The following is a 15,890-nucleotide window of genomic DNA, read 5'->3' as shown; positions in this document are numbered from 1 at the left end:
TCGGCTCGTGTAGAAGAGTACACTAGGATGTCGTCGATGTATACTACCACACCCTGCCCATGCATGTCCCGGAAAATCTCGTCAACAAAGGATTGGAAGACTGAAGGAGCATTCATTAACCCGTATGGCATGACGAGATACTCGTAATGACCCGAGGTGGTGCTAAATGCTGTTTTCCATTCATCCCCCTCCCTAATGCGCACCAGATTGTACACGCTCCTGAGATCCAACTTTGTGAAGATCCGCGCTCCGCGTAATGATTCTGTCATAGTCGCAATCAGTGGAAGAGGGTAACTGTACTTAACCGTGATCTGATTGAGACTACGGTAATCAATACACGGGCGCAAACCCCCGTCTTCTTCTTCACAAAAAAGAAACTCGAGGAAACCGGGGAAGTGGAGGACCGTATGTATCCCTGTGCCAAGGACTCGGCTATGTAAGTCTCCATAGCCGCTGTCTCCTCTTGAGACAGGGGATACACACGGCTCCGCGGAAGTGCCGCTCCTGTTTGGAGATCTATCGCACAATCCCCCTGTCTATGAGGTGGTAGCCGTGTTGCCCTCGTTTTGCTGAACACAAGTGCTAAATCCTCATATTCAGGGGGAATGCGCATTGCGGGCACTTGGTTCGGACTCTCTACCGAGGTCGCCCCTAAGGAAACACCTAGACATCTCCCTACACACTGGGCAGACCACTCCATAAGAGCCCTCTGTTGCCACGCAATGGTAGGATCATGGGCGCTTAACCAGGGAAGCCCCAGCACCACGGGATACGCAGGAGAGTCAATCAGATAAAACTGAATGATCTCCTCATGACCCCCTGCGTCGTCATCTTAAGTGGTGCTGTGACTTCTCTGATCAACCCCGACCCCAACGGCCGGCTGTCTAGGGCATGAACAGGAAAGGGGGGCTTCTACCGGCCGAAGGGGAATTCCTAACCTATAACAAAATGCACGATCAACAAAATTCCCAGCTGCGCCTGAATCTACTAGCGCCTTATGCTGGGAATGAGGTGCCACCTGTGGAAATCTCACAGGTATACACATGTGACCAACAGAGAGCTCTGGGTAAGTGGGGCGCCTACTCACCTGAAATGACTCCCCAGTGCGTGACCTGTTGTCCCCTCTCCCAGGAGACCCTCCCCAGCACCTGGCCGCGGTGTGTCCTCCACGGCCACAGTTGGTGCAGGGGATGGCCCCCCTCGGGTTCTCTCTCCTCCTCTCTCTAGCGCCAGCACCTCTGAGCTCCATGGGAATCGGCTCGGAGGTGCTGGAGGGTGGAATGGACGACCCCCACTCGGGACGTCCCGCGGGTAGCCAGCAGGGTGTCGAGACGGATGGAGATGTCCACCAACTGGTCGAAGGATAGGTTGGTGTCCCTGCAGGCCAGCTCACGACGAACGTCCTCTCGTAGGCTACACCGGTAATGGTCGATGAGGGCCCTCTCATTCCACCCCGCATCCGCCGCTAGAGTCCGGAACTCCAGGGCGAACTCCTGTGCGCTCCTCTTCCCCTGTCGGAGGTGGAACAGACGCTCCCCCGCCGCCTTCCCCTCAGGTGGATGATCGAAGACAGCCCTGAAGCGGCGGGAGAACTCCGCGTAGGTGATGGTAGCGGCGTCTATTCCCCTCCATTCGGCGTTGGCCCACTCCAACGCCTTGCCGGATAGACAGGAGATGAGGGCGGAGACGCTCTCGTATCCCGAGGGCGCTGGGTGTATGGTGGCCAGGTAGAGTTCCACCTGCAGGAGGAACCCCTGACACCCGGCTGCAGAACCATCATATGCCCTCGGGAGCGAGAGCCGAATGCCACTGGGTTCCGGTGCTGAGAGAGGAGGACTGGCCGTTGGTGATGGTATGGTGTGAGAAGGCGTGGGCACCTCTCCCGTAACCAACCGGCGCAGAGTGTTGGACACCTCGTTCATGGCGGCCACAAGTTGCCGGATCATGGTGTCTTGGTCGCTGATCCGATCCTCCAGCGACTTGGGTGCCGCCACTGCTCCTGCTGACTCCATACTGGTGTGTTGTTCTGTCAAGGCTGAGGTGTATGTGGTGTGGGAGTCAGGCGCAGGACACCGAAGCTTAGTCCAACAAAGTTTACTTGTGAACCACAAGGCAAAGATACAATGAACGGCCTCAAAACAAAACAGAGGCGAGCAATTACGCAACTATGCGTAACACAACAAAACAGAGAAAAAACACGCAGCACTATGGACAGGAGAAAAACAACACACAACCTAACCAATACAAAACAGGCAACTTATAGAACACGTAATCAGACACAAACGGACACAGGTGTAATAGACAGACAAAAGCAATCAAACATAGAAACATTCAACGGTGGTAGCTAGTACTCCGGGGACGACGAACGCCGAAGCCTGCCCGAACTAGGAGGAGGAGCAGCCTCGGCAGAATCCGTGACATATATCTATTACAAATTCTTGCATATCTTAATTTATTTCCACAATTAACGAATAATATGGGTAATGATGTAGGCACTTCCAACAAAGGATTGTTACATATAACCAGGACTGACATTACAAAAATGAAATTTTTGGCAAGCAAACAATTATTGTGATTCATCCTATACTGTCCCTAACATCATTACCCCATAGCAACAGATGTGGGCCAGTTTATTAGGTACACCCATCTAGTATTGGATCGGGCCCCTCTTTGCCTCCAGAACAGCCTCAATTCTTCAGGGCATGGAAATGTTGCTCAATTGGTATCAAGGGACCTAACCTGTGCCAGAAAAACATTCCCCACACCACTGCCACCAGCTTGTACTGTTGACACCAGGCAGGATGGGGCCATGGACTCATGCTTCTTACGCCAAATCTTGACTCTGCCATCAGCATGACGCCACAGGAACCAGGATTCGACGGACTCCTCAATTGTCCTGTGTTGGTGACAGCGTGCCCACTGGAGCTTCTTCTTCTTGTTTTTAGCTGATAGGAGTGGAACCCGGTGTGGTCATCTGCTGCAATAGCCCATCCCTGACAATGACCGATGAGTTGTGCTTTCCGAGATGCCGTTCTGGACACCACTGTTGTACTGCGCTGGTATTTGTCTGTTTGTGGCCCGCCTGTGAGCTTGAACGATTCTTGCCATTCTCCTTTGCCCACAGGACTGCCACTGACTGGATGTTTTTTGTTTGTTGCACCTGTCTCTGTAAACCCTAGACACTGTCGTGGGTGAAAAGCTGGCCATTTCTGAGATACTGGAACCGGCGTGGCTGGCACTGACGATCATACCACACTCAAAGTTGCTTAGGTCACTCGTTTTGCCCATTCTAACGTTCAATCGAACAGTAACTGAATGTCTCCATGCCTGTCTGCCTGAGTTTTATATATGAACAAGGATTGGGTATTATGTAAAATGTAAAATAAAGTATTATATGTTTTATATTAGGTGAAATCCTATTATTACGTTCTAATTTTGTACTTATAAATGATGTCACACACATAACAAAACATCAATCACGACCATATAACATGTAGGGTTTCTCTTCTCAGTTTTGACCCCATTACATGAGGAAAAACTATTTCCTCTCTTCAGAGCAGTGATGGCTTGTGTTCTCCCTTTAATCAAAAACAGGTCTGTCAGCCTAACTGTTGTTGACTGATGTCTCTCCACCTCATAGTCTGAACCTCGGTCTGGTCTGTGAAGGCATTGCAACATCTAATAGGACTGGCTCTTCCACCAATTTCTTTCATCACTCTTGTTTGAAAGATACCTGTCAGCTTGATACCCCTCAAAAGCAGCCTAAACATGTGAGCCTTGAAAGATGCGTGGCATTTAGATTTTGTATAGATTATTACAGGTTCGACACCAAAGTTTGGGTAAATGTACGACCGTCTTATTGGCATTCATAGCTACGATATTGAGGAAGGTCGGTATAAATGTATCTCTCTCTTTCTCTCTCTCTCTTTCTCTTCTCTGCTCTTCTCTTCTCTCCCCTCCATCCTCGCGCAATCCCTGTTCCCCCTGTCTCTCCATTTCCCTCTTTCTATCCTTCCCCTCTCCACTTTCTCACTCTCTCCCCCTCTTTCCATCCAACCCTTCTCTCTGTGTAAGGTGCTGTGCAATAAACAGGTGGTGAATGTATTGCAGTTGTAAAGTATTATCCTCTTGGTTTGTCCACTGCAAAAAGCAGTATTTTTTAAGTCATATAGTTATAGTAAATTATGTTGCCATGGTGTGACAAAGCAACACCTGTTTTACTGTGTTCAAACAAATGTACCTTTACTTTACACAATCCATGTTTAACAGGTTGTAATAAATTGTACTTTTTTTATTGTGAAGTGTATTGTTTTGATTGTACTCTGTCCTTTACCATCTTGCATTGCTTTGGCCTGAGCCCTAATATCGATATAAATACTAAACCAAGCAAATGTATGCAATAATAATAAGCCATTTAGAAGACACTTTGACCCAAAGCAAGTTTACAGTGACTACATTTTGAGGCCACAGTGGGATTCAAACCCATGACTCTGGAGCGTCACACTCTTACCAACTGAGCGTGTGTAGCTATAGCTATGTTGCTATTGTAGCAACCGTAACCTAACACCTAGCGACCTTGTCAAGAGGTTCAGACCTCTTTGCGTAATGGTTAAGGTGTTGGCTTGACAGTCACTGGACCCGGGTTTGAGTCCCAGTCGGGGATACCCACCAACTGAAATGGGATGGTACCTGTGAGGCAATTGGAGCTGCGTGTACACGTAAGGGACTTGTATAGAGACATGTTGGACCTCTTGGCGTAATGGTTAAGGTGTTGGCTTGACAGATACTGGACCCAGATTTGTTTTTTCTCATAGTCTGCTGTTGAAGTGACCTCAGTGGTGATTCACATTTAAAAAAAAAACATGATGATGAGTAGGTCAACATGGAGCTAGGGATGGGGCGGCGCTGTGGGAGAATGTCAATCTAAGCAGGAGAGCACTCTGATTGGATGTGTTCTCCTCATGTCCCTATTGGGCCAAAAACAATGAAGGAAGAGACAGGGAGGAGAGTTAGTCATTCTCAAAACAACATGGCCGATCCAGACCTGCTGAGCACATCACAGTGAATACTACAAAATAGGAGCATTTTAGACAAATTAGATCTGGTCAGAAGAATTGGGAGTTTATCATTGGGGCTTATTGCAAACGTGTTATTGATTTGTAATTATTCAATTATCATTTTTATTTTGGCAGCCATATGCTTCCATAAACTCAAACTGTACATTTATCGCGTGCTGTGGAAGGCTGACAAGGAAAACAAGACAAAGCCTTTTGGCCGTTGAACCGAAACAAAATCACGAAAGGCTATACCAAAGAAAAGCCAGGAAAGGAAAGGCCTCGCTGGTTTTTATTTTAGGTCTGTCACCCTCCACTGTCCAGCAAGTACCCCATGACCAGCTAGTCTGGTGTGTCCAGCAAATACCCCATGACCAGCTAGTCTGGTGTGTCCAGCAAGTACCCCATGACCAGCTAGTCTGGTGTGTCCAGCAAGTACCCCATGACCAGCTAGTCTGGTGTGTCCAGCATGTACCCCATGACCAGCTAGTCTGGTGTGTCCAGCCAGTACCCCATGACCAGCTAGTCTGGTGTGTCCAGCCAGTACCCCATGACCAGCTAGTCTGGTGTGTCCAGCCAGTACCCCATGACCAGCTAGTCTGGTGTGTCCAGCCAGTACCCCATGACAAGCTAGTCTGGTGTGTCCAGCAAGTACCCCATGACCAGCTAGTCTGGTGTGTCCAGCCAGTACCCCATGACAAGCTAGTCTGGTGTGTCCAGCAAGTACCCCATGACCAGCTAGTCTGGTGTGTCCAGCAAGTACCCCATGACCAGCTAGTCTGGTGTGTCCAGCAAGTACCCCATGACCAGCTAGTCTGGTGTGTCCAGCCAGTACCCCATGACAAGCTAGTCTGGTGTGTCCAGCAAGTACCCCATGACCAGCTAGTCTGGTGTGTCCAGCAAGTACCCCATGACCAGCTAGTGTGGTGTGTCCAGCAAGTACCCCATGACCAGCTAGTCTGGTGTGTCCAGCAAGTACCCCATGACCAGCTAGTCTGGTGTGTCCAGCAAGTACCCCATGACCAGCTAGTCTGGTGTGTCCAGCCAGTACCCCATGACCAGCTAGTCTGGTGTGTCCAGCCAGTACCCCATGACCAGCTAGTCTGGTGTCTGTCTGAAACTAAACATGTGAGCAAATCCCCCAAGACCTGTATCTTCATCCGCCAGCAGCTACCAGCTACACCTTACCAGCCTGACAAACACACACAAACACACACACACACACACACACACACACACACAAACACACACACACACAAACACACACACACACACACATCCCTCTGAGTGTAAAGCCCCAAGGGATCCCACCCCTAGAGAGGTATTATATCCCCCATTCCCTCCCCTCTTATTTTTTATTTTATTTCCCCTTTATTTAACCAGGTAAGAAGCCCGTTGAGAACAAGTTCTCATTTACAACTGCGACCTGGCCAAGATAAAGCAAAGCAGTGCGATAAAAACAACAACAACACAGAGTTACACATGGAATAAACAAAACATAAAGTCAAAAATACAACAAAAAATATATATACAGTGTGTGGGAATGTAGTAAATGATGGATGTAAGGCAATAAATAGGCCATAGTGCAAAATAGTTACAATTTCGTATTAACACTGGAATGATAGATGTGCAAAAGATGACGTGCAAATAGAGATACTGGGGTGCAAATTAGCAAAATAAATAACAATATGGGGATGAGGTAGTTGAATGGGCTAATTACAGATGGGCTGTGTACAGGTGCAGTGATCGGTAAGGTGCTCTGACAACTGATGACTAAAGTTAGTGAGGGAGATAAGAGTCTCCAGCTTCAGAGATGTTTGCAGTTCGTTCCAGTCATTGGCAGCAGAGAACTGGAAGGAATGGCGGCCAAAGGAGGTGTTGGCTTTGGGGATGACCAGTGAGATATACCTGCTGGAGCGCAGACTACGGGTGGGTGTTGCTATGGTGACCAGTGAGCTAAGATAAGACGAGGATTTGCCTAGTAGTGATTTATAGATGACCTGGAGCCAGTGGGTTTGGCGACGAATATGTAGTGAGGGCCAGCCAACAAGAGCGTACAGGTCACAATGGTGGGTAGTATATGGGGCTTTGGTGACAAAACGGATGGCACTGTGATAGACTACATCCAATTTGCTGAGTAGAGTGTTGGAGGCTATTTTGTAAATGACATTGCCGAAGTCAAGGTAGGATAGTCAGTTTTACGAGGGCATGTTTGGCAGCATGAGTGAAGGAGGCTTTGTTGCGAAATAGGAAGCCGATTCTAGATCTAACTTTTGATTGGAGATGATTAATGTGAGTCTGGAAGGAGAGTTTACAGTCTAACCAGACACCTAGGTATTTGTAGTTGTCCACATACTCTAGGTCAGACCCACCGAGAGTAGTGATTCTAGTCGAGTGGGCGGGTGAAAGCAGCGTTGAAGAGCATGCATTTCGTTTTACTAGAGTTTAAGAGCAGTTGGAGGCTACAGAAGGAGTGTTGTATGGCGTTCAAGCTTGTTTGGAGGTTCGTTAACACAGTGTCCAATGAAGGGCCAGATGTATACAAAATGGTGTCCGCATAGAGGTGGATCCGAGCGTCACCAGCAGCAAGAGCAACATCATTGATATACACAGAGAATAGAGTCGGCCCGAGAATTGAACCCTCTGGCACCCCCATAGAGACTGCCAGAGGTCCAGACAACAGGCCGGCAGTCATTTGAGAAACCAAGGCTATTTAGTCTGCCAATAAGAATGCGGTGGTTGACAGAGTCGAAAGCCTTGGCCAGGTCGATGAAGACGGCTGCGCAGTACTGTCTTTTATCGATCGCGGTTATAATATCGTTTAGGACCTTGAGCGTGGCTGAGGTGCACCCATGACCAGCTTGGAAACCGGATTGCATAGCGGAGAAAGTACGGTGGGATTCGAAATGGTCGGTGATCTGTTTGTTAACTTGGCTTTCAAAAACATTGGAAAGGCAGGGCAGGATGGATATAGGTCTGTAACAGTTTGGATCTAGAGTGTCACCCCCTTTGAAGAGGGGGATGACCGCGGCAGCTTTCCAATCTCTGGGGATCTCAGATGTTACGAAAGAGAGGTTGAACAGGCTAGTAATAGGGGTTGCGACAATTTCGGCAGCTAATTTTAGAAAGAAAGGGTCCAGATTGTCTAGCCCTGCTGATATGTAGGGGTCCAGATTTTTCAGCTCTTTCAGAACATCAGCTGTCTGAATTTGTGTGAAGGAGAAGCAGGGGGGGGGGGCATGGGCAAGTTGCAGCGAAGAGTGCAGAGCTGGTGGCCGGGGTAGTGGTAGCCAGTGGAAAGCATGGCCAACTGTAGCAAAATGCTTGTTAAAATTCTCGATTATTGTAGATTTATTGTAGTTTTATCGGTGGTGACAGTTATCCTGGTCTTCCCTTTAATATGGCAGCACTCTCTATACCGGCTGTTACAGGTCTCAAACAGGAGTGGGGGATTCAATTGTGATTATTTAATTTAACCAATAACTTAGCTAAAGTAATTTCTACTTCTGCTATTCATTGTGTTATCCATGTATAGCGATAGCCTGAGTCCGAGTTGGAGTTGTCTTACCAACTCCATGCTGTCACCATCACACAGCAATGGAGCTGGCAAGACAGCACAAACAGATCTGGCACTCAGGCTAGTATTATGCTGAGTTTTTTCTATCTTGTTGTGTGTCATTTCTAACGTCTCAACCTCTCTTTCATTCAAACAGGAACCTGCTGGATATGGACACCTTCTCCAAATCAGACCCTGGTATGTGATGCATGCATCTTTACGAGGGTTGCAAAGCCTTTCTTGTAAGCACTTACAAGTTAAAATGAAAAGCTTATAACATCATGTAATGATATCATCTGCATAGCCTGTATAACATGTACATGAAATTCTACTGTTCCAATTGTTCTTAAAATAGAACTGTTGAAGGGACTCCGTAGTACCCCAGATACCACCATGGAACACATGGAACTACACAAAATGTATCTATCTTATCTTCAGTGACCATGCACCTCTGGGTAATTACCGTCAGTCTGGCCACCACAGTAGTCAGGTACACAGCGTGATATGGCAAGCGTTGCCTTAAGGCTTAAGGTTAAACTCCAACTCAAGTCGTCTCTTAATTACATTACTTTTTCTGATTGACTTGACAACCCCTTTGCTCTCCACTCCAAGTGACGCACGCACATGACTGACGCATGTGGAGTAGTTGTGTCAGGTAATGTCAGGTGCACAGGCTTCAGTGTATACGCTCTTCCAAGCGATTGAGGAGCCTTATCTATTTTGAAGGGAAATTTCACTATTGTTCAACTTCATATTCATCATCTCCACCCCAACATCAACATATGTGAAAATTCCACGTTTCTATGTTTTGTAGTAAAAAAGATAGAGGAAGATAAGTGTTTCCAATGACACCATCAACCAATTAGTAGGCAATTAGGCAATGCCTACTCATAATTGGTTTTTGCTGGAGATGATGAGTACGAAGTTGGAAAATTGTGAAATTTCCCTTTACGGGTTGCAGCAGCACAAATTACATTTGACAGTGTAGTGTGTTGCCCTGTTTTGCAAGTCGGGATTTGTATTTTTGGTGGTTTTATTGAACAGATAGGACAGTACAGAAAAGACGGAAGGTGAAGTTTCAGTGACAGTGGGCCGGATTCAAACCCATGCTGACTTTGGTCCATGCATGTGCCAGATTTAGCTACGCTAACCACTGTACCACACTGGCCTCCACTTGGAAGAGTTCTGGTTGAGATCCCATCTCCCTTCCAAGTCTACAGATCTTGTTGAGGAAAATCTGGGCATTTGTCATCAATGCATCTATCATAATCTTGGACATCCAGAACTAAAATCTTGCGTAATTGCGTCAGATGCTCGATTAAGTTCTGTGGGGATACCTGTTGGCAAATATACTAATTGATTTTCAGGCAAGTCTATGTGCCGAATGCTCCCTCCCCTTCCGAAATTCCAAAGATGCGAGCACCTGCGAAATCGTGATGAAAAATCGGAGTTCCGGAACAAAGTTTATTGTTGGTCGTCCCATTCCACAGTCTGTCGACAGACGCTACTACCATTTATGATACGTGTGTCTGTCCATGAGAGATTATATCTATCAGGATATCTCTGTATTTTCAGGGGAGAGACATCCACACTCAGTTGAACATGAATGGAAGGATGCATGTTTGACAGAGTGGAAATTCACAACCCTCTGCACTTCAACACAGCGTACTCAAGAAACGTGGTAAATACCACTGACCCAGAAGAGCCAATGGTACTTCTATGTAGAGTAGCGATGCAGTAGTGATGCACTTGGCTATCCACTACACACAGACCTGTATGGTGGTGTGTGTGTGTCCCTCAACTCATTCTCACCATTGGTAAAGCACTGTAATTGAATCTCGATGGTGTCTGTGTCCCTGATTAATAATAATAATAATAATAATATGCCATTTAGCAGACGCTTTTATCCAAAGCGACTTACAGTCATGCGTGCATAAATTTTTTTGTGTATGGGTGGTCCCAGGGATCGAACCCACTACCTTGGCGTTACAAGCGCCGTGCTCTACCAGCTGAGCTACAGAGGACCACATTAACTTTAATAACATTCACCTTCCGTCTTTTCTGTACTGTCCTATCTGTTCAATAAAACCACCAAAAATAAAAATCCCGACTTGCAAAACAGGGCAACACACTACACTGTCAAATGTAATTTGTGCTGCTGCAACCCGTAAAGGGAAATTTCACAATTTTCCAACTTCGTACTCATCATCTCCAGCAAAAACCAATTATGAGTAGGCATTGCCTAATTGCCTACTAATTGGTTGATGATGTCATTGGAAACACTTATCTTCCTCAATCTTTTTTACTACTATAGGGAGCTTATTACACAAAGCCCTCGATGGATTTCTTTGTTTGATTTTCACTTTGTGAAGTGCCTCTTCATCACAGACAGTTACTTGAGTTATGTGTTAAATTTCAATAGTGATTGTAAAAAGGTCACCTGTCTGCACAACTCAAAACTGAATCCCAGATGCATCTACTGTATATCTGGTTCCAAAGAAAATGGATCCGTCCCAAATGGCACCCCATTCGCTATGTAGTGCACTACTTTGCACTATAGGGAACAGGGTGACATTTGGGGCACAACCAATGTCTAAACAGATTTGATGTACATTCTTTATTCAATATACCGTCACAGCAAGTAATTTATGTTGGTTTGTATGTCTGGAATGGTAATGTATTCTGAATCAATTATTCTACATTAATTTATTCTCAATTAATGTTGAGTCATTTATAGACTTCCATCAGTTAATTTCATACTGAAACTATATCTCTCTTGTCATGGTCACACACACACACACACACACACACACACACACACACACACACCCTTTATTGATGGTGCCTCTTTCGTTGGAAGTGATCTGCTGGTCAGATGGATTAGTGACTTCAACTCCTTCCCTCTAGACCAGACAGTGTGTGTCCTTCCCTCTAGACCAGACAGTGTGTCCTTCCCTCTAGACCAGACGGTGTGTGTCCTTCCCTCTAGACCAGACGGTGTGTGTCCTTCCCTCTAGACCAGACAGTGTGTGTCCTTCCCTCTAGACCAGATAGTGTGTGTCCTTCCCTCTAGACCAGACGGTGTGTGTCCTTCCCTCTAGACCAGACGGTGTGTGTCCTTCCCTCTAGACCAGATGGTGTGTGTCCTTCCCTCTAGACCAGACAGTGTGTGTCCTTCCCTCTAGACCAGACGGTGTGTGTCCTTCCCTCTAGACCAGACAGTGTGTGTCCTTCCCTCTAGACCAGACGGTGTGTGTCCTTCCCTCTAGACCAGACGGTGTGTGTCCTTCCCTCTAGACCAGACAGTGTGTGTCCTTCCCTCTAGACCAGACAGTGTGTGTCCTTCCCTCTAGACCAGACGGTGTGTGTCCTTCCCTCTAGACCAGACAGTGTGTGTCCTTCCCTCTAGACCAGATGGTGTGTGTCCTTCCCTCTAGACCAGATGGTGTGTGTCCTTCCCTCTAGACCAGACGGTGTGTGTCCTTCCCTCTAGACCAGACGGTGTGTTTCCCTCTAGACCAGACGGTGTGTGTCCTTCCCTCTAGACCAGATGGTGTGTGTGCTTCCCTCTAGACCAGATGGTGTGTGTGCTTCCCTCTAGACCAGAGGGTGTGTGTCCTTCCCTCTAGACCAGACGGTGTGTGTCCTTCCCTCTAGACCAGACGGTGTGTGTCCTTCCCTCTAGACCAGAGGGTGTGTGTCCTTCCCTCTAGACCAGATGGTGTGTGTCCTTCCCTCTAGACCAGACGGTGTGTGTCCTTCCCTCTAGACCAGATGGTGTGTGTGCTTCCCTCTAGACCAGAGGGTGTGTGTCCTTCCCTCTAGACCAGACGGTGTGTGTCCTTCCCTCTAGACCAGACGGTGTGTGTCCTTCCCTCTAGACCAGACGGTGTGTGTCCTTCCCTCTAGACCAGACGGTGTGTTTCCCTCTAGACCAGACGGTGTGTGTCCTTCCCTCTAGACCAGATGGTGTGTGTCCTTCCCTCTAGACCAGACGGTGTGTTTCCCTCTAGACCAGACGGTGTGTGTCCTTCCCTCTAGACCAGATGGTGTGTGTCCTTCCCTCTAGACCAGACGGTGTGTGTCCTTCCCTCTAGACCAGACGGTGTGTGTCCTTCCCTCTAGACCAGATGGTGTGTGTCCTTCCCTCTAGACCAGACGGTGTTTGTGTGTGTGTTGGAGAGCAGATATAATGGTGGGATACGGAGGGGTCCTGGACTTCAAACCCAGGCCGGGACACTGTAAAGGTGGAAGCTCAGTGGCCCTGGATTAGCCGGTCCTTTCATGTCCCCTTTGGAACCTTCAGTGTGACCATTGAACCACAGTTCAATTGAGGCCAGAGTGTAGTCGATGGTTATCATGTACAGTAGCACTGTGAGACACACCCTAAAGGGAAGTGTAGCGCCAGCCTTGTACTCTTTCAACACTAGCTGACTCGGATTGGCCCTATGTTTTTGTGACGTTGAAGCTTACTACTCAGTATGTACAGTGCCTTCAGAAAGTATTCACACCCCTTGACTTTTTCCACATTTTGTTGTGTTACAGCTTGAATTTAAAATGGATTACATTTAGATGTTGTGTCACTGACCTACACACAATAGTCCATAATGTGAAAGTGGAGTTATGTTTTCAAATGTCTTACTAATTAAAAGCTGAAATGTCTTGAGTCAATAATTATTCAACCCCTTTGTTATGGCAAGCCTAAATAAGTTCAGGAGTAAAGGTGTGCTTAACAAGTCACATAATAAGTCGCATGGACTCACTCTGTGTGCAGTAATAGTATTTAACATGATCTTTGAGTGACTACCTAATCTCTGTACCCCACACATACAATTATCTGTAAGGTCCCTCAGTCGAGCAGTGAATTTAAAACAAAGATTTAACCACAAAGACCAAGGAGGTTTTCCAATGCCTCGAAAAGAGAAGGGCACCTATTGGTAGATGGGTAAAAAAAACAGCAGACATTGAATATCCCTTTGAATATTGTTCTGTTATTTACACTTTGGATGGTGTATCAATACACCCAGTCACTATGAAGATACAGGCGTCCTTCATAACTCAGTTGCTGGAGAGGAAGGAAAACACTCAGGGATTTCACCATGAAGCCAATGGTGACTTCAAAACAGTTACAGAGTTTAATTGGTGTGAAGGGAGAAAACTGAGGATGGATAAACAACATTGTAGTTACTCCACAATAATAACCTAAATTATAGAGTGATAACAAGGAAGCCTGTACAGAATACAAAATATTCCAAAACATGCATCCTGTTTGCAACAAGGCAATAAAGTAAAAAACTGCAAAAAATGTGGCAAAGAAATGGGTTTATGTCCTGAATTCAAAGCGTTGTGTTTGGGGCAAATCATCGGCAAGGACTAGGAGGTTTTTGTGTGAGAAAAATAAACGGAATGTAGCTAAGCACAGGCAAAATCCTAGAGGAAAACCTGGTTCAGTCTGCTTTCCAACAGACACTGGGAGACAATTTCACCTTTCAGCAGGACAATAACCTGAAACACAAGGCCAAATATACACTGGAGTTGCTTACCAAGACAACATTGAATGTTCCTGAGTGCCCTAGTTACAGGTTTTACTTAAATCGGATTGAAATTCTATGGCAAGACTTGAAAATGGCTGTCTAGCAATGATCAACAACCAACTTGACAGAGCTTGAAGAATTTAAAATACAATCATGTACAAATATTGTACAATCCAGGTGTGCAAAGCTCTTAGAGACTTACCCAGAAATACTCACTGCTGTAATCGCTGCTAAAGGTGATTCTAACATGTATTGACTCAAATACAATTTCTAAAATGTCTAAAAACATGTTTTCACTTTGTCATTATGGGGTTTTGTGTGTAGATGGGTGAGATTTTGTATTACTTTTTATCCATTTTGAATTCAGGCTGCAACACAACAATATAATGTGGAAAAAGTCAAGGGGTGTGAATACTTTCTGAAGGCACTGTAACTGTTTCTTGTGAGATCAAGTCGTGTCTTGATGGTGGAAGTGCTTGATGGTTGAGTGTTCCCTCATCCCCTCAGAAGTGTTTATATTAGGGTCTTGATGATTCCCTCCTTCCCTTAAAAGTGTCTATCCTAGGGGAAGCCGGCTATAGGGGATGTGAAGTGTCTATCCTAGGGGAAGCCGGCTATAGGGGATGTGAAGTGTCTATCCTAGGGGAAGCCGGCTATAGGGGATGTGAAGTGTCTATCCTAGGGGAACCCTGTTCTAGGGGATGTGAAGTGTCTATCCTAGGGGAATCCTGTTCTAGGGGATGTGAAGTGTCTATCCTAGGGGAATCCTGTTCTAGGGGATGTGAAGTGTCTATCCTAGGGGAATCCTGTTCTAGGGGATGTGAAGTGTCTATCCTAGGGGAATCCTGTTCTAGGGGTGTCACAATCGTCTAGAACAGACGAGGACCAAGGCGCAGCGTTGCAGGCAAACATACTCTTTATTAAGAGACACGATCAAAACAACAAACGATACGTGACAGTTCACGGTCTACCATAAACAGACTAGAAACAAAACACATTGATCTACACACCCTGGCTCAACATAACAGTGTCCCCAGAGCCAGGGCGTGACAAGGGGATGTGGTGACGGTTGTGCTGACCAACAGACCTCCTGAAGGGACACATCATCAGATGCCCACCCACCCTTAATGGACAACACACTCACAGTCCTTACATGTTTCAGGATCCCCTCTCCCCCCACCCTCCATTAATCTCCCCCTCCTTCCATCCCTCTCTCCCTCCATCCCTCTCTCCCTCCTCTCCACTGGCCAGTCACTCTCCATGAAGGCTCCAATCTCTCTCTTGGACTTAAAGAAATCACTTAGCCGCCCCCAAACTCTCGACCTGAGTCGTCGTCTTCTTCATTAATGACGGGAGCGGAGGGTATGGAAAGCGCTTGGCTGGGCTGGGTCTTTATGGCTTCACAGCTGGCTGGCACTTGTCCCACGGTGGCGGCATTATGCTGATTGGTTTCTGTATACGGCGTGTTGGCCGCGCTCCCCTTTGATGTGGTGTGATGTTTGTTTCTGGAGGAGAAGGATGAGGAAGAAGGATGAGGAAGAAGGATGAGGAAGAGGAGAAGGATGAGGAAGAAGGATGAGGAAGAGGCAAGAATGCTAATGAAGTCTAGCCCCTTATCGCCACTTAGGAGGTGCACTGAGAATGTTTCCAATCTTAAAGAAAGGAGGATGCCTGTTGTATTGTTCAGAGGAGCTCTCCAGTGTGGGATAAGATATCTTCATATCAGACCAGGTTCAGTATAACTTT

General features: G+C 46.6%; 1 protein-coding gene across 1 annotated transcript in view; it reads left to right on the top strand.

The window, feature by feature from the left end:
- LOC121578009 (copine-9-like) overlaps positions 1-15,890 on the top strand; it is a 185,751-nt gene that overhangs the window by 11,224 nt on the left and 158,637 nt on the right. The window contains exon 2 of the mRNA XM_041892046.1: positions 8,768-8,808. Coding sequence (XP_041747980.1) covers positions 8,768-8,808 — 41 coding nt within the window. The remainder of the gene's footprint in view (positions 1-8,767; positions 8,809-15,890) is intronic.

Source organism: Coregonus clupeaformis, chromosome 12, assembly GCF_020615455.1.
Source record: "Coregonus clupeaformis isolate EN_2021a chromosome 12, ASM2061545v1, whole genome shotgun sequence".
NCBI classification, from domain to species: Eukaryota; Metazoa; Chordata; class Actinopteri; order Salmoniformes; family Salmonidae; genus Coregonus; species Coregonus clupeaformis.
The sequence above is the reverse complement of the archived record's forward strand: the minus strand, read 5'-3'. Positions and strand labels throughout refer to the sequence as shown.